This window comes from Diuraphis noxia, unplaced genomic scaffold (genome assembly GCF_037042655.1).
Source record: "Diuraphis noxia isolate RWA-SAM2 unplaced genomic scaffold, SU_Dnox_SAM2 contig0005, whole genome shotgun sequence".
Classification (NCBI taxonomy): Eukaryota; Metazoa; Arthropoda; class Insecta; order Hemiptera; family Aphididae; genus Diuraphis; species Diuraphis noxia.
The window spans coordinates 50,171,034-50,184,274 of NW_028301715.1; the positions used below are offsets into that span (position 1 = coordinate 50,171,034).

Genomic DNA, 13,241 nt, shown 5'->3' on the forward strand with positions numbered 1-13,241 from the left:
TTCTTTATGCTTAGGACGTTTAGGTAACCTATCTCTGGAAAACACTCCGATGAAATGAGGTATTTTCATTATGTGCGCGTGTTTTATAATTTCATAATCGTACAAAGCTCTTTTGGGTAACGTAGTAATTAGTTTTTTTTCCTTTTTACGGTTTTCTTCACAGATTTATGGACTCCCTTTCTTTTATACGAACTACCTCCTTGTGAAGAGAGATATAGTCCTTTACCTTTCTCGATCTTATACGAGCCACCTTTATTAGGGGCGAGGTATAAACCTCTGCCCAAATGTGTAGGTTCATTTCTATTGAATTCGCTAACGGTCTTTACGACGTTAGCAATACCCCCCGTCAGCGCTCCGAGTGCGGATAAACCGGCAAAAATTGGTATCAGTGGTAACATTCCTCCAGTTTTCGGTAAAGGTATAACACGAGGTACCCGAGCTTTCTTGCTGTTTTTAAGAAATATTTTTTTAGCTGCCACAAAACATTTTTTTGTTAATTTCATCATGTTTTTTTCTTTCATATTTTTTTAAAATACATTTTTAGCTGCCTTGACTGCTGCGTTGAATCCACATCCAGCACCCATTTTTCGTTTTGCCTTCATACCAGTAGTGACCAACCACGCTGCTGCCTTTTCTTTTAAATTAGAGTCTTTTGACTTGAATCTATTCCAAGCCTGGTTTTCTAATATATAATATGCTTTTTAACGATCAGTCAAAGAGTTGCTGTGATCATAAGCGATATCGTGTTCTTTACACAACGAGTCTAGGGGGTTGATACCTTTATCGCCGCGATCTAATCGTTTTTTCAATTTTGTACCTGGGCCGCAGTACTGATAACCTAAAATTATGAGTCGATTATATTGAATGTTATGTGTGTTGTATGGTTTATAATTACCCGGTAAATGAAGTTCAAATGGTAATTTGTTTATAAGAGTGTTCACGATACCTCCGCCTTTATTCTTGTTGTTTCTTCGAACGGGTGACATCGTGTAATGATTAGATTACAGAGATTACCCAAGTATTTATAATGAAGTTTGTAGATCAAGAAATAAAACTCACAGTGGAAAATGTCGACCCGCCTACGAGTCTCCAATCGAGGCATAGGAAGCTTTTACCGAATACTTGTCGTGCTTTAGTTGTCGGGCCTTCCGGATGCGGCAAGACAAATTTGATTTATGCTTTATTGACTAACATCAATGGTATACGTTTTCACAACGTTTATATATATTCGAAAACACTCGATCAACCTAAATATAAAATGCTTTGTGAAATTTTAAAAGATGTAGAGGGCGTTCAGTTATTCACTTTTCACGAAAACGACGAGGTTATCCCACCAGAAAAAGCATTACCAGATTCTGTTTTTATATTTGACGATATTTTATGTGAAAATCAAAATATCGTACGTTCTTACTACACGCGTTGTAGACACAACAATATCGACGTGTTCTATCTAGCACAATCATTCGCTCGCATACCCAAACAACTTATTCGAGATAATAGCAACATGATTATATTATTCAAGCAAGACGAGACTAATTTAAAACACGTTTATATGGAACACTGTTCGGGTGATATGAACTATTCTGAATTTAAAGAGTTTTGTACTTTGTGTTGGAGTAGGGGGAGATTTAATTTCGTCGTGATAAGTAAAGACTGTGAACGTGACAACGGACGGTATCGACACGGTTTCGACACATTTGTCGTTGTATAAAACAATGTAGTTCATTCTCAACCATGGAAGACAGAAGTGCAGTGTTGAACGAATTAGTTATTGCCAAGAAAAACATTAAACGTAAATTTGAAGCATTGAAAAGAGGTGAAGCTGATATTCAATCTTATGTAACGCAAACATTTAAACCAATAATCGAACCGTTGAACAAATTACAAAATTCCGAAGCCGGTAATAATGAAATTATAGCTGAAGGTACCCCATATATAGCATCCGATAGCCAGTCTGAAATTTTTCGTACATTAGAAGAAGAGGAAAAAGATAAAATATATGGTCCAAAAAAATATTCTAATGGAAAAAGCAAGTTAGGTCAAGAAGAAGTAAAATTCAAAAACAACGCAATAATTATCAAAGATACGTCTTATCAGCTAACGCCTGGACTTGTTGAGTTATTATGTTTCAGATATCCAATGCGATATACTGATAATGATTTAAATACATATAAAGAAATACTAATACAAACTTCAGCACATTTGACACAGGACGGTGCAAAAATTAAGAAAGGTGGTACAAAATATACACAAATTATTCGCAAGCTATTTCCATCGGGAATGGGTGTGAAATTACAAAGACATAATTTAGTATATTGGAATGACCCAAATGAGCTGGTTGATAGGTTGCGACTTCTTTTAGCCTCTCAATCTGCTGGAAACACTGGGGTTTCAAACGAAATATTATCTATTTTTGAAGAACTGTACGAATCTGGTATAACAAGGAAAATACCAAATGTATAAACGCAACATAGCTATCGAACTTCACAGACCGGCTAGGAAAAATTATACGAGACGAAGAGTAAATGTGTATGGTAAAAACGATTTGTGGCAGGCTGACTTGGTCGAGATGATTCCACTTTCAAAGAAAAACAAAGGATATAATTATATTCTCTGTGTGATTGATTGTTTTACGAAATTCGCCTGGGCCGTACCATTGAAAACAAAAACAGGGTGTGAAGTGACCAAAGCCATGTCTACAATACTTGTAGATAGGTCGCCCAAACTGTTGCAGGTAGATAATGGCAAAGAATTTTATAATTCAAAGTTTGACATGTTAATGACTAAGCATAATATAAAAAAGTATAGCACATATTCCACGACAAAAGCCTGTTTTGTGGAAAGGTTTAATTGAACTTTAAAAACAAACATGTATAGAGAATTTACTGCTCTGGGTTCACAAGAATGGATATCAATTTTACCTGACCTAATCAATAATTACAACAATGCGAAACACAGAACGATTGGGATGACACCATTGCAGGCAGACGAAAATCCTTCACTAGTTACTTTGAAACAACGTACAATCACTAATAGAAAAGTAAAATTTCATGTCGGCGATAAAGTTCGAATAAGCATTCACAAAGGAGTTTTCACAAAAGGGTATTTACCCAATTGGTCAACAGAAATATTTACAATAGTAAAAATAAATAAAACAATACCACCAACTTATCAGTTACACGATTATAATGATGGTCCAATAGCCGGCTGTTTTTACACCGAAGAATTATCTAAAACCAATTATCCAAATGATTATTTAATTGAAAAAATTGTATGAAAGAAGGGGGACCAGATATATGTCAAGTGGGTGGGATTTGACAATTCCCATAATTCATGGATACATAAGGACGATGTTAAAAAATAGTTTCAGTGGTTGTTCAGAAGTCAATCCGTTCGGTACAACGAATTATTATTATTTAAAAAATTCCATTTTATGTCACACCATGTCGTCGTCTATCTTGGACGTTCAGTGCATTTTCGGAGTCAACAACAAGTACTTTATCAAAGAAATGTCTATAGTAGATACTGAAACATGGTCCAACCAACACTGGATATTTAAACATACATCTTTAAAACAAGATTCAAAAAGTCGAAGCGTAAACAGTTGGCTGAAGCGTTTATATCACGGTTTAACGTTGGAATATGGTGATGTAGAGTATGGAGAAATACAGAAAATATTTCAATCGTTAAAATTCGATAGAATTTACGTTAAGGGCTCTCAAAAACAACAGATTATCAACGAGTTTATGCCACATGCCACAGTATTCAACTTTGAAAATTTGGAATGTCCATGGCTTTGTCAATTGAACGGAGAAACAATACCATGCTGTATTTTTCATAAGGATTTCAATCCAAAACAATGTACATTGTATAAAGTATTTGCATTAAAAAAATGGTATGTTAATAATGTTTAAGATTATAACTTTTTTCTATCATGTATAAATTAAATGTATATTCAGTTTCAATCGATTTACATTATATACAGTTTATATATATATAGATTAAATTATTTTTTACATAATATACAGTTTTAATTGATTTACATATAGTTTACATTATATACAATTTTAAAAAATAAAAAGTATTTTTACTACAATTATATGCATAAAATTTAATATCAAATCTCATCCATCCGTTCTCCTAAGTGTTCATCTGTTTCAGCCTCCCTATAAACATTTTTTTAAATAAAATAACTATAAACAATATTTTTTATTATAACTTACTTAATACGATAGTGACCATGGGCCAGTGTATGTACTTTATCCTCAAGTATAACTCTCTTGTCGGCAAAGCTTTTATACGTTAGTTTGCTTGATTTAATTGTTTTCAATTTATGTTTGAATGAGCGGATAGAGACATTATCTGTCTTTACCTTCAAGCTTTTATCACCAAACAGACATCGATAATGATCATTAAAGTTCATATGGTTCTTTACTACATGTCTTAGAATTCCTTTAGTCTTGATCTTCTCCTTTTCATTGATCTTATACGCGTAAGACTTTGCGCGCAGTGCACAAAACTCTGTCATAACCGCGCCCTTTGTCTCATCAGAAAACAGTCCAGGAATTTTTTTTCGTTCGGCAATATGGCATGGATGGTCTATCGGTAAATCCGAAGTATCCATCCGGTCAAGTAAGAAGGAATTATTCATTAAGTCTTCATAAAAATCATCGGTTTGAACATAGTATACCAGTGAATCTAAAATAACACAAATTAATATGCATGAACACGATATTACTTTAAAAATATTCACCTGTATCCGTATACATGAGCTCAATCTTATCACCATAATGTGCCTGCATTACGCTATAATGATAATCATACATTAAGGTCTTGGAAATTTCCAACACTGCAAAACCTGTTTAAAATTATACATATTAAAATATAGTTATTGATACTAAATTAAAAGTGTTTATTACCTATATAAATAGGCTTGCAAAATTCAATAATTTTATTCTCTAGCGAGACAGCGTTCAAGTTTTCGGAATACGTGGTGCAATATTTAAACGTCGATCGATTTATTAATTTCTGCAAACGGCGTTCACTAGACACAAGCTTTATATTTAAATGCTTACGTACGTTTTCCATCGTTGTTCCTAGATGATAGCAAAAAGAAAATTAATAAAAATAGTTAGAATTAGAATTTTTTAATAAAATATCAAACACAGCATTGTTCAAAAGTTTAAAGAAATCCTTCTCAAAATCATTCTTAGCGTTCTTTCTCATTTCAGTATTTAAAGCTATATACGTCTCAAGCCATGGCGATTGCTTGAATTGAACTATTCTATGCACCTGGAATATATAAAAGTTAAACGTTTATAATATAATATAAAATTGAAATACGCAGTTTACTTTTTCAACTATGAGACCATTGCTTAAGGCTTGCTGGAGATTACGATAGTGAACAATATAATTTTTCTTAGGTTCGAATGTGGCCATGAGTTTGCGAACTTTTGAACCTGGTGGTATGCTATTTTGCGGAAGAAATGGCAAGTCATTATGTTTATCGTGCATTTCTTTTGGATAAACAATATCAACCTCGTACATCCGCCCTATGGGAGAATTCTCGGTCAAATCGTTTAATCCGTCGAGTGATGGTTTAACACACTTGAAGTCGCCATAAGGCATGAATCTGCTCATTGCCCAGCCATAAAGATTGTTACCTAAAGTTTAAAAAGTGTATTTAACTGAATAATTATTATTTATAAATAAACTTACAGTCCTAATAAACAAGCCATGATTTGGGGTCTGATGGGTTATAAACTGGTGTTTTTTCATTATTTGGTTTTGCATACCGCATGCTGGCTTGTGTAAGTCCACCTCGAATACCTATAAAAAACGTAATTATATTTTATGTATATAGAAATAACACAAGTCCAATATACTAACCATTATCAAACATGAGAAGCATGTCATAATCTGTTAGTAAATCCAGTTTTATCGCTGTGTATTTCAACATGGCATCAAAGGAAAATGCTGGAGCTGTATAGTAGTACGCTGGGTCTAAACAGTAAGTGTTTAAGCATAGATCTCGAAAATTTTCGAAAACGTCAGCCAGAAGCAAAACATCAATTTTTAAATATAAATCTGAATACTCGCCCAGCGTTTGACAATTGAAATGGTTCCAGACCTTTGTTGCAAACTGATATTCAGTATCTTCAACGTGTTCTTCTGACAGAACGCTATAAAAATCTTCTATTGGTGGTAAAGAGGTTTGTTCGAGCTTAGACCAATCATCAGTAAAGTCGTAAGGATAGACACCTTTACGGGTTACCAGTGGCATATCGTTATTGGAAAAATGTTTTTCGGTTTCTCGGAATTTCTTCAAGTCTGGTGTAACCAGGTTTGTGGCTAGAGTAGACAAACGCGTGGCCATTAATCTAAATGTATCAACGAACCGGATACTGAATTTATTACTGATATATTTGGAAAACGAATAAACTTTTCTTCGCTGTTGGGGATTACATTTATTCTATTCGAATTATAATCAAGTTCTGTAATTATGAAGTGCGCATCGTAGTTGGAGAGGTTGTGGAGAAAAACTGGTACGTACTTTGGTCGTACAAGACTTAAATTACATTTATTGCACAAAGTCTGTCTGAATTTCCCGGTCAAATGATCGTGATCGCGGACACGGGTATGGATATTAACATCACATTTGCATAAATTACATTTAAAACAGGATTTATGCTTAGCCATGTCTTCATCAGTCATGATTAAAGTTATGTTTGTCTCCAGCAACTTTTCTATTTTAGCGGCCACATCAGTGATATTCTCCATAAAATGCTTTGCCACGTCTTGCCTGCTTTCACTTCCTCGATAAATAACTGGTTCAATTGGTATGTTAAATTTTCTCAACAACTCTATTGGAACATTTTCAGACGCCTTAACTAAAAATCCATAACTCATTGGACAATGTTTTTGAATGATTGTTGTGTTTTCCCCTTTTTTCTCATTTGTTTTTATAAGCAGTGCCTCGAAATCAGCGTAAATAACTATAGGATGTCTCTGTGCATTTTGCCATGCGGTGAATTGTAGAACATCACCCTCTTTTGGCATTATTGGCCGTACGGGTTTATGTGGTCCACATATTAGCATGTGATGTTCAAGTGCCGCCTGTCCACTTAATTTATACTTTAAATTCTGTTTGTCAAACGATGTAAAGCATCGCTTGCAGAATATAACTTGACCTTTATGACAAGTTTTTTGTGAACGAAGTAGTCTTGAAAAATTTGAGATGTACGTATAATGCATATTGTCATTATCCGTCACTAATAATAGATCAAAGTGATCTTGCTTCTCATCATCCACGACTTTGAGTGGGAAAACCTCGTATGATGGGAACTTTTCGGGCGGCTGCAAACGTTTTTCAAGTCCGTAAACATTCACAGAAACGTTATGATTATTTTTTTCAAACTTGCAAATATCAGTCAGCGGTGTTGGGAAGGAAATGCCTTCAAAACTATATCTATTCTCATGATCAGTATAATTTTTATCGACTCGGAATTTATTTTGTACTGTCACATGTTTTGCTAATATAGCCCATTTAAAACATTGTTGGTCTATATTTTTAGGATTGATTATAGCTCGTTTGTCTGCGATCGATTTAGGTAGTTCTATATACGACGAACCAGACATTGGTGTATATTTATAAATGCCTAGCAGTAAACCGTCAATAGATTGTAACGTAAACCCACTTCCGCGTGAAGAATAAGTTTCTTCTTCAGCTAATAATTTCTTAAACGATTCGTCAACTAAAGTTTCGATACTTGAAGCCTCATAAATTTCTCTAGCTGAAGTTTTAAATGCTCGATTTTCGGATGAATTTTCTACGTTTGGGCGATTATATTTTGATTCAAGTTTTAAATTAAATTTAATTGGCATATTATGTTTATTAATAGTTTCTAGCAATGCTGATCCGACGGACTCGAAGAACTCTGGATAATTCTGTATGTTATTCAAATTTTTATAATAATACCATACAACTTTACGGTTGTGGGCTGATTGAATTTCTATAAATCCTAATGTGTTTACACTTTGTAGTCTTACTTTTTTTGCTTTTACGGCGGTATAAGTATTTTCAGTATGTATACGTTTATTACCCATGTTCGTATAATAACCTGAAATTGCAAATATATCTGAATTATTTATAATACTAACATGTCGTATAATAACATAAAATTGTATACATATCTAAATTAATTATAACATGGTGTTTAATAAGAGTTTAAAACTAACCTTGTGCAGTATCCCGTTCATTTTCAAATGCATCCAAGGCAGCCATACATATATGATCATCGCGTTCTAAATCATCGGTTATCGCATTAGAGCATTCATTATTTTGATTTGATGGTCCAGCGTGTTCATTAGGTACGTGAATTTGAGAAACTACTTCAATTATATTATTTGTGGAGTTGATTCCTTTGTAAAATAATTAAATTATTGTAAAAATATTTAATTAAATATATTATATACTTACGATGAATATTTTTCATATGACGAGTACGATTTGATTTGTTGGTAAATATCGCAGTACACATAGTGCACGAAAATCGTATGCCCGCATGTTTCTTTTTATGTCTATTTAAATTATCTTTTCGCGTAAAAGACGCTGAACATGTTTCGCAATTAAACATTATGACAATATAATATATATATATATAATATTAAACACACTCGGAAATATTAAAATAACGTGTTAAAAACAAAGATGTTTGTAGAACGTTTTCAATCGCGCTATATTCTACGCTACGTGATTAATGCGTTAAATAATATACATGAATAATATAATATGAACCAATGATATCGTTATAGAACGGCTGGAGATTTACTGTTAGAAAATCGCGAGGTGTTATTCTACTATATAATGTAATATAAGAAAATGCAATTTTGCAGAAAAATGTCATAAAGGTGGGATTTATGAGAGTCACACGCTACGACAATATAATGCATGATAATATTAATAATAATATATAATAAATTTGTCATTATATATATTAATGATTTAAATGTATATGTTGCAAATATTAAATGCTCTATGGATACGTATATAATGCACATGATAATGTGTGTGTGTGTGTGTGTGTGTGTGTGCGCGCGCGCGCGCGTGTGCGTGTAACAATATAGGTATAAAGGTATTATAAGTCTGATGAGTATGCGTATATAGATGTACATTACTAGAAAATATAACAGTTAGTATCGAATCCCGGACGATCGAAATAAATTTTTGCATTATTTCCATATATCACACGTCACGTCCGACGGCGGCACCTATGGCTGGGCAGGGAGCGGTGGGATGTGGTGGCGGTGGGATGTGGTGGCGAGGCGGGGAGCGGTGTACCGACGGTGGCACCTATGGGTGGGCGGGAAGCGGTGGGATGTGGTGGCGGTGGTGGCGGTGGCTGTGGTTCCAGTAGTGGCATCTATGGCCGGTATACTAGTATATATAATAAGTAGTAAATATAATGTCTAATAATGCACATGATAATGTGTGTGTGTGTGTGTGTGTGTGTGTGTGTGTGTGTGTGCGCGCGCGCGTGTGCGTGGAACAATATAGGTATAAAGGTATTATAAGTCTGATGAGTATGCGTATATAGATGCACATTACTAGAAAATATAACAGTTAGTACCCAAAGATCGGACTTGTAACCGCTGTGTTATATTCATGTAATATTAAATTACAGATAGTACCTACTCGTAAACTGTATAATATTAAGTTCACGGTATTTTGTTCACAGTAATGTGTTAAGTGATATCTGTTTAGGGTATAGAACTGCTCGCAGGAATGTGATAGCGTACCTATAATTAAATATACTTCACTTAAATGGCTAATAATATGCACATAATTGGTCTGGTGGACCAGTGGTATTATAGCAGTCGTCTGTGAGGCAAGAGATTCGAGGTCGAGTCCTGGACAATCGAAATAAATTTTTGCATTATTTCCACTGATAATAATAATATTATACGTCACAACGGCGGCGGCGGCGTCGAGTAGTTGGATGTTGTGGTGGGGCGGAGAGTGGTGTACCGGTTGCGGCACCCATGGCCGGGCGGGTGGTGGTGGTGGGACGGCGGCACCTATGGGCGAGCGGTGAGTAGGAGAGGTGGTGGTGGTGGTGGTGGTGGCGTATGATGAGGATGAGGATGAGGATGAGGAGGAGGATGAGGATCTTGTGATTGAATTCTCTATTTTATACTACTATGGCCTGATAGTAGACATATAAGTATGAATATCTTATAACTAAAAACTCTATTTCAAATAAAGTTCAAACGATTTTTTTCCATAATTGCTATTTTTCAAAATTTATATTCTACCGAGAAACTTGAAAATTCATTTCAAACATTTCAAATAAATCACTTGATTTTCCACTATAATCAGAACATTTTATGAATATTTTATAAATATAAAATATATTATACACTTATTAATTATTATGGGGTATATTCTCTGTCTATAATAGTGAATCGTAAGTTGATTTAAATTTAAATAATTGTTTAATTTTACACGATTTATAATATGCATTTTATATATGTTTAAAGTTTCATCTTATGTCTATATTATATCCAACATGATTTAAATAAGAAGTGTGATTTTATTTTTTAATAATTTTATTTAATTTTCCGATTAAAAAAAAAAAAAATTTAATTATAATCTATTATCATTAAATATTAACCATGAACTACGTGTTTATAATGTTTAATTCTATGGATGGCCTGATAGTATACATATAAGACTGAATATGTTATAACTAACAACTCTATTTAAATTTAAGTTAAAATGATTTTTCTATCCTAATTATTATTTTTCGAAATTTAAATTCTACTGAAAAACTTGAAACTTCATTGCAAACATTTCAAATAAATCACTTGATTTTCTCAAGTACACTAAAAAAAATGAAAAAAAAAAAATGCAAAAGAACCCGTTATTATCTGTTCCAAAATAAGTTACTGAATTATTTAAAGGAAAGAGAGTGTAATGATCCGGATAAACATTTTTTATTGTCTTTATTACCAGACTACAAAAAACTTCACGATTCGCAGAAATGAGATTTTCGCATTAATGCACTTAATTTTTTTTTAAATGCACAGAAATCTCAAAATATTAGTTAGTTCATCTTCTTCAACTTATCAACCATCAAATGTATATCACAACGATAACTCATATCAAAATTCCTCATCTTTCTATTTACCTCCGCATAGACATCCTGAAATCACCAATTCATATTATTCTAGCAACTCTCATATCGTTTTACCTCCATATCCTCAGCGGCCCTCAGCCTCTTGTGTATTCGCCTACACCTCAACCTCGATTGTCACAATATCAACAAGAAACATCAAATGCCTCAAATCTCATATTTTCAATAACTAATATATCCTCTAATTTTCCTTCAAATACCTACTCAAATTAATAAATTAAAAAAATTTTATATACATTTCAGTTTATTTTGCTATACAAAACATATTTTTAACATACAGGGATTTAATTTTTTTATACTATTACTAATAAATGTAAAATAATTTATTACAATTATAATAAAATACTACTTCTAATTGGGTGGTGTAACGGTTTTACTGGCTGGAGACTTTAGGCAGACTCTACCAGTAGTATCAAAAGGGACCAGAACTGATGAAGTCAAATCATCAAAAAAGATCTACTTTATGGCCTAAGATCAATATACTCAAACTGTCAAAAAATATGAGGGTACACTTGGGGGAGGAAAAGTTTTCTGGTGGATTTGCAGATCTTTTACTTGAAATTGGCAATGGTGATTATCCATCGTTTGATGAAATGATAACTATCCCAGAAAATTTGTGCACAGTTGTAACTACGGTTCAGTATTTAATATCAAAAATTTATCCAGATATTGCTCATATTCATGATAAGCCTATGGAATGGTTGTGTGAACGTGATATACTCACTCCAAAAAATGACCAAGCGGTGGCTATCAATGATACACTGCTGATGTCTTTTGAAGGGGAAGAAAAAGTATATACTTCGATAGATACGGTGGTCAACATGGACGATGCAACTAATTATCTGGTTGAATTTTTAAATTTATTGAAACCACCGAGCATGCCATATCATAGGCTTATTCTGCGTGTGGGCACACCTATTATGTTGTTGCGAAATTTGAAACCGCCTAAACTGTGCAATGGGACCAGGCTTAAAGTCAAAGCTTTACATCGCAATATAGTAGAAGCCACAATTTTAACAGGATGTGCAAAAGGGGAAACTGTGTTTGTACCACGAATCCCTTTAATTCCGAATGATCATCCGTTCGAATTTAAACGATTACAGTTTCCCCTGAAAGTCTGTTTTGCAATGACTATAAACAAGTCTCAAGGCCAAACTCTTAAATTTGCAGGAATAGCTTTGCGAGAAAACTGTTTTTCACATGGGCAGTTCTACGTAGCTTGCTCACGCTTAAGCTCACCCAATAGCTTGGTGATTTTATCGCCTACTAATAGATCAGTGAAGAACATTGTCTACAAAGAAGTTTTGTAGATAACATATTGAAAAACTATTAGTAAAATACACTAATAGATCAGTGAAGAACATTGTCTACAAAGAAGTTTTGTAGATAACATATTGTAAAACTATTAGTAAAACATTTATTTTGAACCTTTAGTGCTGAAATTTATCGTGAACAAAGCTTCTGCCGCCAAAACCTATAACTTATAGAATAGGTTATGATAATAATCACTATCTTAAAAACTAAATTAATATGTATAAAATATTATTTCAAAAATCTTAAATTTCAATAGATTTAACAAAATTTAATCTTGGCAGGTTACATACATTTATATACTTAAACCCGGCAATGACGGGTAATTCAGCTAGTATCATTATATTACCAATTAATCATTTTTATATAAGATACACGTTTACTGATGTATAATAACCACGAAAAACATAAAATTAAAATAAATAGCTTATTATTATTACTGAGGTTTCCAGCGATTATCATGTAAGATACAATTCATGTATCTAAGGTAATGACGAAGTATAACACAGGCGCAATTAGGGGGGACTTGGGTATGCTGAGCCCCCTTAGTTTTATCCGTAGTCTCCCAGATTTTTAATCATATTTTAGCTTAAAACATTAAGTATCAGGGATGTGGTGCTGAAACAATTTTAGCCCTCTCTCACAGAAAAATGTCTCTAGGTGTGCCTATATCAAAAAAATCTTCCGAAGAGCCTTCCGTAACATTAACGGAAGCAAAATCAGATCTCTGCGCCA

The 13,241-nt window shown here is 33.5% G+C and overlaps 4 protein-coding genes and 1 pseudogene across 6 annotated transcripts; 2 read left to right on the forward strand and 3 right to left on the reverse strand.

Annotated features, from left to right (window-relative positions):
- Positions 1 to 4,090: 4,090 nt before the first annotated feature.
- Positions 4,091 to 5,104, reverse strand: LOC149055481 (uncharacterized). Of its 3 annotated transcripts, none has more exons than XM_089229067.1 (4): positions 4,920 to 5,104; positions 4,754 to 4,849; positions 4,224 to 4,698; positions 4,091 to 4,166 (listed from the first exon to the last, which is right to left on the reverse strand). In XM_089229067.1, exons 1-4 carry the CDS (start codon positions 5,086 to 5,088, stop codon positions 4,118 to 4,120), a joined length of 789 nt encoding a protein of 262 aa, XP_089085193.1. In that variant the 5' UTR covers positions 5,089 to 5,104; the 3' UTR covers positions 4,091 to 4,117. The 3 variants fall into 3 exon arrangements, with proteins under 3 accessions (XP_089085193.1, XP_089085192.1, XP_089085194.1); XM_089229066.1 differs by having other exon boundaries at positions 4,754 to 4,858; XM_089229068.1 differs by having other exon boundaries at positions 4,754 to 4,806; positions 4,920 to 5,055.
- A 618-nt stretch (positions 5,105 to 5,722) lies between these two features.
- LOC149055482 (uncharacterized) lies at positions 5,723 to 6,376 on the reverse strand. Its single transcript, XM_089229574.1, has 2 exons — positions 5,890 to 6,376; positions 5,723 to 5,829 (listed from the first exon to the last, which is right to left on the reverse strand). The coding sequence occupies exons 1-2, from the start codon at positions 6,374 to 6,376 to the stop codon at positions 5,723 to 5,725; spliced, it is 594 nt and encodes a 197-aa protein (XP_089085700.1).
- Positions 6,376 to 9,422, reverse strand: LOC149055483 (uncharacterized). The gene is made up of 3 exons (XM_089229575.1): positions 9,341 to 9,422; positions 8,239 to 8,421; positions 6,376 to 8,120 (listed from the first exon to the last, which is right to left on the reverse strand). The coding sequence occupies exons 1-3, from the start codon at positions 9,420 to 9,422 to the stop codon at positions 6,376 to 6,378; spliced, it is 2,010 nt and encodes a 669-aa protein (XP_089085701.1).
- Positions 9,423 to 10,893: 1,471 nt separating this feature from the next.
- Positions 10,894 to 11,408, forward strand: LOC149055484 (uncharacterized; annotated as a pseudogene).
- A 218-nt stretch (positions 11,409 to 11,626) lies between these two features.
- LOC149055485 (ATP-dependent DNA helicase PIF6-like) lies at positions 11,627 to 12,505 on the forward strand. The gene has a single exon (XM_089229576.1). It carries the CDS (start codon positions 11,627 to 11,629, stop codon positions 12,503 to 12,505), a length of 879 nt encoding a protein of 292 aa, XP_089085702.1.
- Positions 12,506 to 13,241: the final 736 nt, after the last annotated feature.

Bases quoted from the DNA above. Each gene is read 5' to 3' on its own strand.
- LOC149055485 (XM_089229576.1), top strand. From the start codon at position 11,627: ATGAAGTCAAATCATCAAAAAAGATCTACTTTATGGCCTAAGATCAAT.
- LOC149055481 (XM_089229066.1), bottom strand. From the start codon at position 5,088: ATGGAAAACGTACGTAAGCATTTAAATATAAAGCTTGTGTCTAGTGAA. The intron at 4,859-4,919 runs GTAATAAACACT...AATTTTAAACAG, and splicing joins TTGCAAGCCTATTTATATAG to GTTTTGCAGTGTTGGAAATT. The intron at 4,699-4,753 runs GTGAATATTTTT...GTGTTATTTTAG, and splicing joins GCTCATGTATACGGATACAG to ATTCACTGGTATACTATGTT.
- LOC149055482 (XM_089229574.1), bottom strand. From the start codon at position 6,376: ATGGCCACGCGTTTGTCTACTCTAGCCACAAACCTGGTTACACCAGAC. The intron at 5,830-5,889 runs GTTAGTATATTG...CGTTTTTTATAG, and splicing joins GCTTCTCATGTTTGATAATG to GTATTCGAGGTGGACTTACA.
- LOC149055483 (XM_089229575.1), bottom strand. From the start codon at position 9,422: ATGCCACTACTGGAACCACAGCCACCGCCACCACCGCCACCACATCCC. The intron at 8,422-9,340 runs GTACACCGCTCC...TATTTTACAAAG, and splicing joins ACCCATAGGTGCCACCGTCG to GAATCAACTCCACAAATAAT. The intron at 8,121-8,238 runs GTTAGTTTTAAA...TTGCAATTTCAG, and splicing joins TGAACGGGATACTGCACAAG to GTTATTATACGAACATGGGT.